This window comes from Microtus oregoni, unplaced genomic scaffold, assembly GCF_018167655.1.
Source record: "Microtus oregoni isolate MIOR12 unplaced genomic scaffold, Mior012 000079F_ref0000094, whole genome shotgun sequence".
In the NCBI taxonomy this organism is placed as follows: domain Eukaryota; kingdom Metazoa; phylum Chordata; class Mammalia; order Rodentia; family Cricetidae; genus Microtus; species Microtus oregoni.
Window position 1 is genome coordinate 3,234,133 of NW_024544537.1, and position 17,332 is coordinate 3,251,464.

The following is a 17,332-nucleotide window of genomic DNA, read 5'->3' on the forward strand; positions in this document are numbered from 1 at the left end:
TGGTGGACTAATTTGTTTGTCAGAGAAAATTTCAAGATGGTGTAAAACTGAGTCTATAGTATAGTTATTACTGATTATTCTTATGCAAATGTACAGTGGAAGAGGAGGAAATTGTCAGCCTAAAGAAGAAAGGAACGCTAGGAAATTTAGGGTTGACCTAAGTCATGTAATAAAATAGAGGCTGCAGTTATTAAAAAGATTAGCACTACTGAAGAAAAGCCTCCTACTCTGAAGGGGAACTATGGGAAATGTGGTTCAGGGCAAGACCCCAACCATCAAAATTTCAACTTGTACAAGGAGATGGCCTATATGGTATTTCAACCTCTTAGAAAGCAACAGGATATGAACATGCTGCTAATGAGATTCAAGTGGATTAAGGTACATTCCAAGCTGTCACAGGAACTTGGAAGTATTATTTTCTCAGTTTGGCTTGGAAGGCATAAAATATGCAAACTAGGAGTGGGATGAAGATTCTTCCCCCATACTTTCAGAGAGCAGCTGAGGCCAAGTAAATTGTAACAGAGCCACAATCACTAAGATGAGACTGGGAGGCTATTGCACAATCATGGGATGGTGAAGCCTGTGTTTCAGTGGTGACCCCAAGATGTTCACTACGCTAGAGTTGGGAAACATCTGGCAGTGAGAAGGGCACACAGACAATGGATCATCTCAAGAAGGAGATGTATAATTTAGGTAGTAAAGCTGGAGTGTTGAAAGCCCTTTAAAACTAAAACTTTAAGTACCAGGTATACAGCTACAGGATTTAGTTTTACCTGTTCCACTTGGTTCTTGCTTTGGTATAATATTTTTTCATGAAGCTTTCATACCTTCATTTTGGAATTGGAAGGTATATACTATGCCATTATATATTGGAAGTGTTTGGTCCCAAATCCAGGAAAAAAGGGCTAATTGAGGTGCCTATTAACATATCAAATCTGACCACCAGATTCTCCTAGCATCCCTAAGTTCCTAACTGATTACAGGGTACTATTGACTGGCATAACTCTTCACCTATCCTAAACTTCTCCAGCCTAAGGAATCTACCTTCCCATCCCTCAGCTTCTCTGATTCCTATATAACCCAACTATTTGGGTTACACAACTCTTTTGGTTACTTTGTCCCCTTTGGCTATTTGGTCCCTTTGTTTCCCGGCCTCCTGGCTCCTTGGATCCTGGCACTCCCCTCCCCCTCCCAACTTTTCTGGCATTGCCTCAGTTGGCTCATCACATCCACTATGGACTCCCTCAGAGGTCTCTGCCTCTGCCTTGTTTTCTTACTCTTATCTATAATTAAAAATCTCAACCTGTTAGGAGCAGTCATGTCTTTCTTTTAATTCTTTTTTGTTCATTCATCAGGTATCAAAACTGCATGAGTGGCTTAAATGAATTACTTTCCAAGGGACTTGACCACCACTGAACTAAGCTGCTGATTTGACTCTCCTAAGATAAGCACTAATCATTTGTTTCCACTGACTTTTGCTATCCACCAAATTTGATTTCAAACTTTAGACTCTGATGCTTAAGTTTTTTATTCCCTTCACGAGCTATTTCTTAGCCATCCCCTAAGTGTCCTTCTGGACTCTTTGAATCTTCTGCACCCTCCCAAGGCACCCAGCTGGGCACTCTTCTGGAATCTCTTAGCTCTAGTTTGCTACTAAAGACACACACACTTAGCTTCTCCCTTTTCCCAAAAGCCTTAAGTGACCACCTGAGACCTTTCCTTGTTTCCTCCTGCATAAGAGCTACCTGCAAACTTGCAACTTCCTTAAGCTTTTCTGGGCCACTACCATATCTCTCAGCTCCTTCCTACAATCCCTCAGATTCTTCTCTCAGTTCAGTCCTAAAATTTCCTCTCCCAGAACTTCCTGCACTGTCGCATCCTGACCTCTCCTCTCATCTCACTCCTAATCTCATCTTATACCACAGCTTCTCTGAGCCCTTCTGTGCCACCTGTGCTCTCTCGTTCAGATCCGTTTTGGAGCTTATAGGACCCCCCCCCCCCAGCAGTATTTCATTTTGAGATGCTTTCTTCTCCCACAGACTCAGATTTTATTAATGCTTTGTTATATATTTCTACAAATAGCTTGGTCTTAGTACAGCTCAATGACAAAAGATTGTCACACTAGATTTTCAAATTCTCTCATACAGTAACAACTTTGCCCACTTCACACACACACATACACACAAAGAAAAACACTAAAATCTCTTATATCTAAACTTGCTCTGCTCTATATTTCCAAAAATCTCTGTCTAAATTTCTCTACTTTCCATTCTTAAAAGTCTCTGTGATTTCTTAAATTCTTAAATCTTAATCTTTATTATTTCTTTGTGCTCTCTTCTCAGAAATAAACCTCTTAAGATTATTTTGTAAACTCTATCTTGGGATTTGTAAGTTCATTGGATGTGGTTAAAATCTATAGAATCTCCAACAAAAAATATGTCTTAGAATTTTGAAGACTTCTTTTAATGGTGGATATGAAGCATGAACCCACCATCTTCTCAAACCAGACAAAGCTTCCAGTGGCAGGACTAGAATACTAACTGTTAAATTGGGAATGTAGTCCCCAGCCCCAAGGCCTGAGAGTTGTATTGATCTGGACTCCAAATCCCAGCATGCCAGGTCAGGACCACTCCCACAGGGCATTTATGTAAGCTCCCAAAGGAGAAAAACAAGGTCTCTTTTCCTTCCTCCTGGTGGTTGCATTTGCATTTGTGGCCTCCCAGTTTCCCCTCAAGGACACCCAAGAGCACAGGAATCCCAGTAAACCTGGATATATTTTAATTTGACTTGTTGTGATTTGGCTTGATTGGAATTTTTGCTTCAGCAGAGAGCTCACATTAGGAAAAATTCCTAACATCTGGAGGTCCCACTGGGTGGGGCAGCATTTCTGCATGGCCCTAGGCCATGTGTCAAAAGCCCCCTAGTCTACAATCTGAGCTCTCCACACCATGCTAAAACCAGATCCTGGCTATATCACCTGGGTCTTGGTGAGTCCCTTTTTCTTGTCTATGCTATAGGGTTTTGGGGGACCCATTTTTACTTATTTTTGTAGATTATCAGACTCTTGTTGAAGTTGTGAGCTTGTGCCAAGAGTTTGATCTCAACAGTGGCCAGAACGGCAAGACCAGGCTTGGCTGAGGTGGGATTTGTTTGCTTTGGGACAACAGCAATCAATTTCCACAACCCCATTGGGCTTGAGAGCTATTTTAGTGGATATGCTATAATAGACTTAGGTCACTTGGATAGGAATAGACTTTAAAATGGACACTTGCAGTTCAAATCCAGATCCACTGTCTCCCCTGGGATGCCTCTTACAAAATCTTTATAAATTAAGCTCCCTACTCTTGGCCCTCTCTGCATACTGGGCTAGCCCCTCCAATCCTCCTCAGTCTCCTCCCATACCAGATACCACCATAGCTCCACCCTTCTCTGTCCACTACAGGAGGGAGTCAATAACATTATAAAAGTTCATGTTCCCATTTCTCTTCCAGATCTCTTTTAGATTAAAAAATGTGGCTAGGTTCCTTTTCTACTAATCCTTCTGAAAAAAGTTAGAAAAGGTTGAGGAGGGTCCCCAGACTACTATATGGGAATTGGTGAAAATAGCCTTTAAAATTTTTAATGCCTGAAAAGAAATGCTGTTGAATTAATCCCAGATAGGTATTTCGAAAATACCATGGCTTCAAAATTGAAGTCAAAAGGTATGGTACTTTGGAGAAGAGATTTTGCTTTTGTTTCCACAGAAAATGAGAGGCTCTGGATTTATTCAGAGTTAAGAAAAATCAACTTTGTTCAAGGAAGACCACCTGAGAAATCTCCAGCAGGAATAGATGGCCCAGATGTCTGAGTTCTTCATCCAGAACAGGCTTAAGACTGCTGCCTAAGATGATCAAGACTCATAGGATATTTCAGTCAGAACTTGATCATAACTCTAAATTTTCTTTAGGTCCCCATAGGATTATCAGCACCCCCAACCAGTTGGAAGTAGCCTGGAATACTATGCCCAGATCCCCCCAAAAATGAACTATGGATATTTTCCTTTGTTTTTTTGTTTTTTTTTGTTTTTTTTTTTAAAGAGGGGGAGGTGGTGCGGGAGAATTGTCTGTATTCTGTCAATCATGTTATAAATAAACACTGATTGGCCAGGCAGGAAATATAGGCGGGAAAACCAGACAGGAAGTAGAAATGATGTAATGAGAACAAGAGAATTCTGGGAAGGAGGAAGTTGATTCCTCCCAATCCTGCCCAGACCACCAAAGCAGCAGGGTGTGATCTACCCCTGTTCATGTTACAGTTGCAGAATTAACTGTGACTGCCACCAGCTGCAATAGTTAGGCAAGCTGGCCCTGTATCATGCCAGAGAAGCATAAAATAGACAACTCTGTAAGTAGTGTTGTGGGTGAGCCAGCCCCAAATTGGGAGCATGTGATACTTTTCCCTAATACCTATAGGTTTGGTTTCAGTATGCATAGGGGAGAGCTACACTCCTCTTGCTGCTACTCATCAGTCTGGGGAAGGTGTTAGAGCAAACCCTTAAGTTATACAAACATTACAGCTATATCTGAGGCCACCAACTGCAACACTAAGCAGAGCAGACCCTGAAACTCTACAGAGCAACACAATACAATCAACCACGTCAGCACAGGTATGGGTGACCCAGCCCTGAAGTTATAAGGATGGGAGAGCTCTCTCATTTTTATCTGTCTTGTTGCTGTTGCATAAACAGAGGAGGGCTGCTCATTGCTCCATCCCAGGTCATTAATGTCTAGTACTGGGGGTAAAGTTGACCCTGTGAACATAAGAGTGGGAAAACTATATTGGACTACAGCCAGCTGAAATACTCAGGAGAACAGGTCCTGCACCTCACCAGGGGAGTAAAATAAAACCAACCATATAAGCACAGGAGTGTGTAAGCCAGCCCTGAAGATGTAATCATGGAAGAGCTCTCCCTGTATTTCATCTCTCATGTGGTGGCAGGGTCTGTGGCTGGTGGGAAGGCTGGCTCTGTGTTCAAGATTGGGAGAGCTATCCTTCTAAACTACTAGGTGCAATACCCAGTTGAGCTGGTACTGCATCATGACAGGGCAGCACAATAGAGACAACCCAATAAGTGGAGATGTGGGTGAACCAGCCCCAAATTGTGAGTATGTGAGAGCTGTCACAATTACCCATTGCTGTAGGAAGTCTTACAGTTAGTGGTAATACACCCACTGGGTCTCTTATACTCTATATGCTGATGCAGAGCATGTGTCCGGCCTCTTTTCCAGCCTCTCCCTCTATTCCAGTTGCAGATTTTGGTTTGTGATCTCTGTTCCAGCAGAGGATTCTGATTTGTGAGTTTACCCCTAAATAAATAACTATCTATTTCTCTATTCTGAGCTAGTGTAGGATTTCTTTTAAGTAACCATCTTTAACCCATCTGTTTGGTGATGACATGGGTGAGGGAGAGATGCCCTCCTTCTTCTCTACTCTTCAAAGCCCCGAAAAGGTAGTAAAGTAGACCCTGGGGTCATAAGTACATGAGAACTATCTCTGACTTTCACCAGTGGCTACAATTAGCATAGCCAGCCCTGTTCCTCAATAGGTCAGCACAATAGAGCCCACATAGTCAGTTCGGGTATGGATGAGATGAACTTGAAAGCATTGGATAGATCTCCCAATTTGTCTTCTGTCTTATGGTTGTTTCTGCAGGGGAGAGCAGCCTGCCTATCCCATCCCTGGCCCATCAATGTTTGAGGAAGGGAGTAGAGTTGTCTCTATAACCATAAGCTCTACTGGATCATTACATGACACATGACAGCTGAACCACCCCTGAGAGCCGGCCCTACAACTCAACAAGGCAGCACAAAAAGCCAAAATTGATGATTCAGGTGTGGATGAGCCAGCCCTGAAGCTGTAAACATGGCAGAAGATTCCCCATTTCTCATTAATCTTATGGTTTCATGGGCAGGGTATAGCAGACCTCCTACCCCATCTCCAGCCCATAAATGTGTGAGTCAGGTGGTAGAGCTGACCCTGTCACCATAAGAGCAAAAAACTCTACTGGAACACAATTGCTGTAACAGTCAGGAGAGCAGGCCCTGCACCTCTACAAGGCATCACAACAGAGTAATCACTGTTAACTCAGATATGAAGGAGCCAGCTGTGGTGCTGAAGAAGGAGAGAGTTCCCTCCATTTCTCATCTGTCTTGTAGTGCCTGGGCTTGAAGTAGGCAGCAGATTTTGCCCCCGGCTATAAAAATGTGAGATCTATTTGAGATTGCCACTAGCTGCCACTGGTGATCAAGTTAGCCCTGCACTATGACAGGGCAGCAAAATAGGGACAACCCCATAAGAAAAGATGTGAGTGAGTCATCCCTAATATTTGAGCATGTAAGTGATGTCCCCATTACCCATTTATTTTTGATGGCATGCTAGGGGAAGAGTTGCCCTCCTTATACTCCCCACTCATCAAATCTGGAGAAGGTGTTAGAGTTGACACTTCATTCATATGAGAACAAGAGCTATCTCTGTCCCTTACCAGTTTCAAGACTCAGCAGAGCAGGCCCTGTACCTCAACAGGGCACAACAATGGAGTCAACAATGCCAGCTCAGGTATGGTTGGGTCATCCCTGATCTTGTAAACATGGGAGAGATCACCCCATTTCTCATCTGGCTTGTGGCTGCATGGGTAGGGGATACTGACCCCTACCCCATCTGAGCCCCTCAATTCTGCTCCTAGGGGAAGAGCTTACCCTGTGGTCATATGACCCTAAAAACTCCATTGGACCATCAGCAGCTACAACACTTAAAAGAGCAGACCCTGCATCTCACCAGGGCAGCAAATAGAGTTAACAGTGTCAGCTCAGATGTTGGTGAGCCAGCACAAAAATTGCAAGCATGGGAGAGCACTCCCCATTTCTAATGTGTCTAAAGGCTGCATTGGCAGGAAAACTATGGCATTCTATGCCATCCCCAGACCTTCAATTTCTAGTGCAGGTGGTAGAACTGACCCTGTGACCATAAGCACAGGAAAACAGTACTGGAACACAATAGCTACAACACTCAGGAGAACAGGTCATGCCTCACAACAAGGTAGCACAATAGAGCTATCCCTCTATTACCTTTATTACCTTATGTATGCATGAGCCATCCCCAAATTTAAGCAATGGGGATATCTCTCCATTTTTCATCCATCTTGACACTGCATGGGCAGGGAAGAGTGGACCTCCTATCCCATCCCTGGTCCATCATTGTCTGGAGCTGGGGCTAGAGCTCTGTCCTTATGATTGTAAGAGTGGGAAAATTATACTGGACCACCATCAAGTGCAACACTCAGGAGAGCAGGCCCTGTACCTCACCAGGGCAGCACACTCGAGTCAACTATATCAGTACAGGCATGGATGAGCCAACACTGAAGATATAAGCATCGGTAAACCTCTCCCTATTTCTCATCTTCATGTATTGACAGCATCTGTGGTCAGTGGAATACCTTTCCCTGGGTTCAAAAGATAGAGAGAGAGACTGAGCCAGCAACTTAGGCCAGAGCAGGTCTGAGGAAGTGATCTCCAAAAGAGCAGGAATGAACCAGTGACCTAGGCTGGAACAAGCCTGGAACAGTGAACTCCATGGGAGCAGGAACAGATCTAGACCAGGGTCATTTCCTGATGCAGAATTGAGCCAGCTACCTAGGTTGGAGCAAGCTCCATGGGAGCAGGAGAAGACCCAGACCATTGACTTCTGCAGAGGCAGGACTAAGCCAGCACCCTGGGCCAGAGCAGACCTGAGACAGAAAACTCCGCAGGAGCAGGTACAGGGGAGCAACCGCTGAGCAAGTGCACCAGAGCCAGAGACCGCTGTGGGCCCAAGGATGAATCTGGGACCTTCGATGGAGTAGATCTGAGCCAGGACCCCTGTGGGTCTAAAAGTGAGTCTATGACATCTGAGGGAGTAGGTAGGAACCAGAGATTTCTGCGGGTCCATGCATGAGTCTGGGACCTCTGAGGGAGTAGGCCTGAGTGAGGTCCTCTGTCAGAATGGGCATACCCAAGTCCTTTGCAGGACCAACCCCAAGCCAGGGACCTCTGCAGGAGTGGATCCAGACCAGGGACATTTACCAAAACAGGTCTGAGCACACAACTGAGGCCAGAGCAGGTCTGAGACAGCAAACTCCAAGTGAGCAGAGCAAATTCCTAGAGCACTAAGCAACCGCCAGGAACATGGAGTGACCAAAGAGCCTTAGATTCACTGGCACCTACAAAATTAATCAGCAGAATCACAGACAGCCCCAACCATACTAATTAGAGGAAAAGATGAGTAGACAAGCTAAGAACACACGCAACACCACAAAGAACAACATGACACCAGTAAAATCTAGAGACCCTACAATAGCAAGACTTGAACAACCAAATATAGATGAAGCAGAATAAAATTACCTAAAAGATAACTTCAGGAGAATGTTTGAAACTCTTAAAGAGGAAACGAGTAATTTCCCCCAAAGAAATGGAGGAAAAGACAAAAAAAATGGAAGACATCAAAAGATTGAGAGCGCTATCCCTTATAAGTGGTAGCCACAATATTCTGACAACCTGGCACTTTACCATACCATGGCAGAAGAATAGTGACAACTCTTTAAATAGTGATATGGGCAAATAAGCCCTAAATTGTGAGCTTGTGAGAATTGTCACCATTACCCATCTCTTTTGTGGTGGCATGCATGGGAGAGAGTAGTCCTCCTCCCTCCACTCATCAAAGCCTGGGAAAGCTGGTAGAATAGAGTGTGGGGTCATAAATGCATAAGAGCTATCTCTGACCCCCCACTAACTGCAACACACAGCAGAGAAAGCCCTGAACCTCAACAGGACAACAAAATAAAGCCCACATTTTCAGCTCATGTGTGGGTGACCAAGGCCTGAAATTGTAAGTATGGGATAGTCTTCCCATTTTTTCTTCTGTCTTGTGGTTACTTGGGCAGGGGAAAGCTGCCTACTTTCTCCATCCCTGACTCATAAGTGATCAGGCAGGTGGTAGAGCTGTCCCTATGATCCTAAGAGTGATAAGACTCTACTGGACCACAAGCAGCTGAACCACTCAGGACAGCAGGCTGTACCAGGGCAGCCCCAGCAGATATAGTAAGTCAACCACCAAGTTGTAAGCATGGGAGCGTGTTCCCCATTTCTCATCATTCCTATGCCTGCATGGCATGGGAGTGCTATCTTCCTAACTCATCGCTGACACATGAATGTCTGGCTCAGGTGGTAGATCTGACCCTGGGATCATAAAAACAGAAAGATGTACTGGAACACAATAGCTGCAACACTCAGGAGAGCAGGCCCTGCATCTCAACAAGGCATTACAACAGAGCCATCTAGCCCTGTGGTCAAAAGAGTAGGAGGGCTATCAGTGATTCCTACCAGCTGCAATACCTGGATGAGGTGGCCCTGCACCATGCCAGGGCAGCACAACAGACATCCATGTAAGTGGAGGTATGAGCAAGCCTGCCCCAAAGTGTGAGCATGTCAGAGCTATTGCCTTATACATCTGCTTTTGGCACCATGTTTGGGGCAGTGTTTCACACCTGCTCCCTACTACTCATCAAATCTACGGAAGGTGTTAGAGCAGGCACTGTGGTCATATGAGGATAAGAGGTTATCTCTGACCCCCACCAGCTGCAAGATGCAGAAGAGAAAGCCATGCATATCAACAGGGCAGCACAATAGAGCCAACCAGATCAGCTCATGTGTGGATGAGCCAGCTCCAAATTTGTAAGCATGGGAGAGCTCTCTCTATTTCTCATCTGTCATGTGGCTGCTGGGAAGCAGGGGACTACCTCCAACCCCATCCCTTCCCATCAATGTCTGCGGCTGGGGAGACATTGTATGGGCAGGGGAGAAATATCCTCTACCCCATCTCAGCCCATCAATGTCTTTTGCAGGAGTTAGAGTTGACCCTGTGATCATAAATGCCAGGAAACTATTGGACTAGTACCAGCTGTAAAACTTAGAAGAACAGACTCTGCATCTCACCAGGGCAGCAAATGGAGTCTACATTGGCAGTCCGTGTGTTTGTGAGCCAACCCAGAAGTTGTAAGCACGGGAGAGCACTACCCATTTTTTCATCTGTCTTATGGCTGCATTGGCAGGGAAGTGCTACCTTCTTACCCATTCCTGGACTTTCAATGTCTGGGGCAGGTGGAAGAGCTTACCTTGTCACCATGAGAGCAGGAAAACAGTCCTGGGACACAATAACTACAACACTCAGCAGAGCAGGCCTGCTAGCACAGCTATGGATGAGCCATCCCCAAACTTGGAAGCATGGGAGAGCTCTCACCATTTTGGTCCATCTTAAAGCTGCATTAGCAGGCGAGAGTGGTCATTCCTGACTCATTATATTTTGGGGCTGGGGATATAATTGGCTTTCTGACCATTATGGCAGGAAAACTATATTGAACCACCACCAGCGACAACACTCAGGAGAACAGGCCCTGTATCTCACTAGTGCAGCACAATAGAGCTAACTGCTTCGTAGTGGCATTTCAATTGTATTTTAGTAAGTAAATCTTGTCTGAAGATCCGAGGGTAAAACAGCCCCCATGGCCTTAGAGACCAGGTAGTGCTAATACATACCTTTAATCCTAGTAGCCATACTATTTTGTCACTGAAAGCATGCAGTGCATCTCTTTCATCCCAGTGGTGTATGCCTTTAATTCCAGCCTTAGAAAAGATTATAAAACAGGAGGAGACAGCTCACAGGCACAATCTCTTTCTGAGTTTCCTGTTGACAGGATCACCATTTCAGACTGAGGTTGAGGTAAGAACCAGTAGCTGACTGCTTTGCTTTTCAGATCATCAGGTTGAACCTCAATATCAGTCTCTAAGCTTTCTGTTTATTGTGCATTGCCACTAGAGTTCAGGTACAGGGGACTCAACCCCAAACCTGTAAGCATGGGGTTGTACGTCTCCACGTTTCTCCTTCATCTTATTATGGTGTTCCGTACCATATCCTAGCCCATCAATGTCTGGTGCTAGGGGTAGAGTTGATCCTGTGATCATAAGAGCCAGAAAACTACTTTGGACTACCACCAGCTAAAACTTTCAGCAGAGCAGCCCCTGCACCACACCTGAGTACCACAAAAGAGACAACCATATCAGCTCAGATGTGGAAGAACCAGCCCCAATGTTGTACCCAAAGGAGAGCGCTCCACATTTCTCATCTATCTTGTGGCTGCATGGGCAGGGAGTGAGTATTCCTGCTAGCCCATGTCTGATCCATCAATGTCTTTCAATGAGGATAGACATTGTGATATTAAGAGTGAGAAAACTGTGTTGGATTATCACCAGCTATAACACTCAGGAGAACTGGTCCTGCACATCATCAAGGAACTACAATAGAGCTAACCATGTAGGGTCAGGTATGGGTGAGCCAGCCCCCAAGTTGTGAGCATGTGAGAGTTGTCCCCATTACCCATTTATTTGGTAGCAACACATATTGAAGAGAGCTGCCTCCCTCCTCCCCCATCCATCAAATTCTGGTGGCAGGTGATAGAGCCTCCCCTGTGGACATAAGAGCATGAGAACTATATATGATCCCTACCAGCTACTACACTCAGCAGAGCAGGCCATGTACCTTGTCAGGGAATCACAATATAGCTATCTGTGTCAGCTCATGAGTGGGTGACCCAGCCCTAAAGTTGTAAGCATGGGATTGCTCTCTGGATTTCACATCTGATTTGTGGCTGCATGGGCATGGGGCGGCTGCCTGCCAACCCCATCCCAAGCCCATAAATGTGTGGGGCTGCTAAAGTTAGAGCTGACCCCTGTAATCATAAGAGCAGGAGAACCATATTGAACTATGACCAGCTGCAATACTCAGGAGATCATGCTTTGCATGTCACCAAGGCAGCACAATAGAATCAACCATGACAGTTCAGGAGTGGATACACCAGCTCTAACATTGTAAACATGGGATACCTCTCCCCAGTTTTTATCTGTCTTGTGGGTGCATGGGCAGTGAGGAGAAGCCCTCCTATCATACCTATGACCTTTTGTTTTCTGGGGCTGGGGGTAGAGCTGATCCTATGATTATTAGATCAGGAAAACTACACTGAAGCACCACTATCTCAATACTCAAGAGAGCAGTCCCTGCACCTCACCAGGGCAGCACAATACAGCCAACCAAGTCTGCTCAGATATAGGTGAGCTATCCCCAAAATTGTAAGCATGGGAGAGCTCTCACCATTTCTCATCTGTCTTATTGCTGCATGGGCAGGTGATGGCTGACCCTACCCCATCCCTGGTCCATCAATGTCTAAGACAAGTGGTAGAGCTGACCCTGTGACCAGAAGAGAAACTGTCATGAACTACAACCCACTGCAACACTTAGGAATGGAAGCCCTGAACCTCACCAAGGCATCACAATAGAGCCATCCCTGTTAGCACAGGTGGTATGGACGAGCCAGTCCCAAAGTTGTAACATAGGAGAGCTCTCAACATTTCTCATGTGTCTTGATATGCTAGGTCCTATAAAGATATGAATGCTGGCCCTGTAGTTATAACTATGGGAGAGCTATCCCTGACCCTTACCAGCTGCAACACCTGGGAGAACTGGCCCTGAATCATGCCAGGGTAGAACGATAGTGACAGCCTTATTAGGAGAGGTGTGGTTGAGCTAGGTCCACAACTGAGTATGGGAGAGCTGTCTCCATTTAGCTGTTTGGTGGTACCATAGGTAGGAGAGTGCTACCCTCTCCCCCAGGTAAATGTCAGAGAAAGGTCTTTGAGCTAACCCCATGGTCATTAGAGCAGAAAATAACTTATCTTTGACCCTAATCATCTGCAAAACTTGGAAGAGCAGGCCCTGCTTCTCAATAGGGCAGCACAATAGTGCCAACATTGCCAGTTCAGGTGTGAGTGAGCCAGGTCTGAATTTGTAAGCATGGGTGAGCTCTCCCCATTTCTCATCTATCTTGTGGCTGCATGGGCAGGGCAGAACTGCTCTCCTAACCCATACCTCATCCATCGATGTTCTGGACAAGTGTTAGAGCTGACCGTGTGACCATAAGATCTGGAACACTGTACTGGAGTACAATCAGCTACAACACTCAGGAGAGTGGACCATGTTCCTCACCAAGGAAGTGCAATAAAGCCATACTTGTTAGCTCAGTTGTGGACGAGCCAGCCCAGAAATAGTAAGCATGGGAGAACACTCCCCATTTCTCATGTGTCTTGTGGTGCCAGGGCCCGTAGCAGGTAGCAGAGTTGGAACTGCAGTCATTCGTGTGGGGGAGCTATCCCAGATCCCCAAAGCTGCAATAACTGGGTGAACTGGCCCCAAACCATGCTGAGGGAGACTAATAGAGACAATCTGTTAGCAGAGGTGTGGGTGGTCAACTCCCAAATTTGTGTGTATGGGAGAGCTGACACCATTAGCCATAACTTTGGTGGTGGTACGGGTATAGGATACATCCCCTCCTCCTCCCTGCCCATCACTGTCTTAGGGAGGTCTTTGAGATGACCCTGTGGTTATAGAAGCAGGAGAGTTATCTCTGACCCCCACAACACTTGGCAGAGCAGGCCCTCCTCCTCACCTTGTCAGTTCAGATGTGGGTGAGCCAGCCCCAAAGTTGTAAGTATAGAAGAGCTCTCCCTATTTCTCCTCTGTCTTGTTGCTGCATGGGCAGGGGTGCGCTACGCTTCTATCCCATTACTTGCCCACCAATATATGGGGCAGGTGTTATATCTTACCCTGTGACCATAAAAGCAACAAAACTGTACTGGACCACTACCAGCTGCAAAGCTAAGGCAAGCAGGCCCTGTGCCTCTCCAGGGTAGCACAATAGAGCCAATCATGTCAGCTCAGCTGTGTGTGAGCCAGCCCCAGATTTGTAAGCCTGGCAGAGTTCTCACAATTTCTCATCTGTCCTGTGACCGAATGGGCAGGGGAGTGCTGCCCTCCTACCTCATCTCTGGCCCACCGATGTCTTGGGCATGTTGTAGAGTTGAATCTTTGACTTTAATAGTGATAAAACCATACTGGTAGCCATACGCTCAGGAGAGCAGGCCCTGTACCTCGCCAAGGACACACAATAGAATCATTCCTCTTAGCTCAGGGTGGAAGAGCCAGTCCAGTCTGTTGTAAACATAGGAGAGCTCTCCACTTTTCTTATGTATCTTGAGGTGCCAGGGCCTGTAGTAGGTGGGACAGCTGTCCCTGTAGTCATAAGAGTGGGAGAGCTATCCCTGACCCTCACAAGCTGCAACACCCAGGAGAAATGGCCTTGAACCAATCCAGGGCAGAACTATAGAGACAGCCCTGTTAGGAGAAGTGTGGATAAGCTAGCCCCAAATTTGTGAGTATGGAATAGCTGTCCCCATTACCTATTGATAGGGTAGTATAAACCAGAGGCCTTGAACCAGAAGCATGATTCTTTGCAATGAACAATTGCAAATAAAAAAAAAAAAACGACAAAGGTATTCAAAGCGTGACTCACTGTGTCACACTGCAGCTTCCATGGCAAGATTTTTAACTTTCTGCTTTTTAATTTTCTATTTTCTCTTAAGTTTTGTTTTATTTGGGTGGTATGCAGGGCATAAGTCAGATGCTATGGAACAGGGAAATGAATGGGATCAAGAAACATGATGTAAAAGACATAGAATAAATTAATCAAAAATACATTTCTACAGTGTGTGTGTATGTGCACACATGTATGCATGTACACATAGGTACACACATTCCAAAATATGTTGAGGTGAGAGCATAATATATCAGAGTTTGTTATTTCCTTCTACCATGTCGGTAGTAGGGCTTAAACCTGGGTCCTCAAGCTTGGCAGGAAGTGTCTTATTTATTGTATCATATCATCTGAGAATATCATTTTCTGAGCTTATTTGTTGTTAATTATCCCTGTTCTGATAAGAAACTACAAGATGAGTTCTAGTAAACATGTTTCATAACTGAAACAATTGACTAGACTTTAATTGATAGTAAATTTATCAGTAAAATTTGATCTTTTGAGTCATTTCAAACATTTTTCAGAATGTAACCTGTCAGAAACACCTCTTGAGTATGTCTTGTTTAAAAAATAATTTAATATTTCAAAGATCATTTAATTATAAGTTTCTATATTCTTCAGTTTCTGCCCAAGTATCAATTTCATTCATATTTAAGAACTCACTAATTTTGCTACTTAAACTTCTAAATGTTTGGTCATGTCTTAGCAAAGGGATAACAGACTAATTTCACAATGTGAGCACAATACGGAAGTGTCTCATTGGGTACCAGGAAAGAAGAAGTCAGAGGTCAAGAAATCAATATGCTGCTAATTCAGGTGCCCAGAAGATATGGATTTGTAGTTTCAGTGACAAAGATGTAAGTCATTTAAGAGTGATATAGTAAAAATATAAATCCTGCAATTCTGTCTGTCAATTAATGAGGCCAAACATAAATAACCATCAACTGATGACCTCCTCAAAATGGCAAATTCTAACAGAAGCAGTGCAGGTTTAAACATTCTGATTTAAATAATAAACTATATTGCCTTTTAGAAAGCACATGAACTAAATTAACAAGAGTAATTAATCAATTATAGCTGAGTTATCTATCAAATCATTGGGTAGAATAATTAAATAATTATGTATTGGTAATTATTTGTAATAAATGTTCTCCAATACAACATGCTCCAACCATGAGTTACAAATAGTGTAGAATTTTTTTTTTGTTTTCCTCTTTGTCCTCACAAAGTGCTACACTTCAGTTTTAAAACTTTGTATATTGAGAACTATATTTTTATGTGAATTTGTAATATCAGATAGACCCTAGCACTTTTTATATTCTCAAAACACAGGAAAGCACTAAAATACATTCCTTTCTACTTGTAGTTATTGTTTAGACAGGATCTCGTCCTGCATGTCTTTTTATTTTGCGTTTACTATACGTAAATGTAAAGTCTGAGTGAGACAGAAAATAATTAAGACAAACCATATTAAAAATTAAGATAGTCAGGAAATGTACCAACCTTCAGGATCAAGAAGCTTTTCTATGCCTAAGTGACATTTGGCGATATTGAAGGCATGCTCCAGTCTTTGTGTGGCTGACTGCTGGGAAACCACGTTATTCCAATCAAAGAGTTCTGGCCTGAAACAGATATATACATAAAAAAGAAATTCATTAATATGCAATGCACTATGAAACCTTTTCAATTCTTAACCAAGATATTTTGTTTGACTTTTTAATTCCCAAAGTCTATAAGAATTAATAGATTCTTATTACCTGTGGTGGTTTGAATGAGAAAAGGCCTTAGGCTCATATACTTGTGTGCTTGCTCGCCAGTTAGTGGTACTATCTAGTAAGGATTAAGAGGTATGGCATTGTTGTAGTAGGTGTGGCTTTGTAGGGGTGGACTTTGGGTCTTCAACAGTAGATTTCAGGCCTAGTCTCTTTCTTTCTCTTGCCTACAACTTGACAGCAAACAGACAGACATGATTCTAGAAAAGTAGCTGTCTGTTTGCTGTCACTCTACACAGTAATGATTATGTACTAACCCTTTGAAACTGAGCAAGCCCCCACCTAAATGAACTATAAGCTATTTCGGCCATTGTGTCTCCTCACAGCAAAACAATAACTAAAACATTATCCCTCAAGAACATTTTTTAATTTAAATAAATTGCAATTGTAACCTAGTATGTTGACATTTCCCATGTTAAGGGTGTAAAAATTTTGCGAATTATGCCACAATAAAATTGAAAAAGATAAAATTCATTAAGAAAATAAGGAAGAAATTATTATTAAACATCATCTATTAATAAAATATGCTATTTAATCAATATTGAGATTGAAATATGATCTATTCACAAGTAACTCCTAAATTCCTAAGCCTATCTTACATCTCTTCTTTGAGCTTCTAATTCATCGTCATCACAAAAGCAATAATTCCATGTTTTCTAGATATAACAGGACTACTACACTCATGAATCCATTGTAACAATGGTTGCCTGCAGAAGATATTCACAAGAGGGAGTCTATTGATATTCTAGGATAGGTAGGGGAGTGGCACAAGAACACCCCCCCCAAATGAAGGCTATTGAAAGTTGATGAATGCTAGAAGAGAGACAGTATGTTGTTTTTGTTTGTTTGGTATTAGGTGTATGAAACGTGGTAAGTTGACCAAGCTCCAGTTGATGACCCCACACCCTTGAGATATGAACAACATTTATTACACCTATGAATAAATATGAATAGATATGAATAAATATGAAAAGGTGGAGTATTAACTTCCTAGCCTCTAGTCACCGAAACTGCACCCAGACTAGATCAGATAGGATGTGGAAAGACAAGTTATCTTGTGTATGTGGGTAGT

At 43.7% G+C, this 17,332-nt stretch overlaps 1 protein-coding gene across 1 annotated transcript in view; it reads right to left on the reverse strand.

Annotated features, from left to right (window-relative positions):
• The window catches only part of Dmd (dystrophin), a 1,759,261-nt gene that overhangs the window by 1,641,626 nt on the left and 100,303 nt on the right, over window positions 1–17,332 (reverse strand). Inside the window, exon 3 of the mRNA XM_041642825.1 lies at window positions 15,992–16,110. Within this exon, the coding sequence (XP_041498759.1) occupies window positions 15,992–16,110 (119 nt within the window). The remainder of the gene's footprint in view (window positions 1–15,991; window positions 16,111–17,332) is intronic.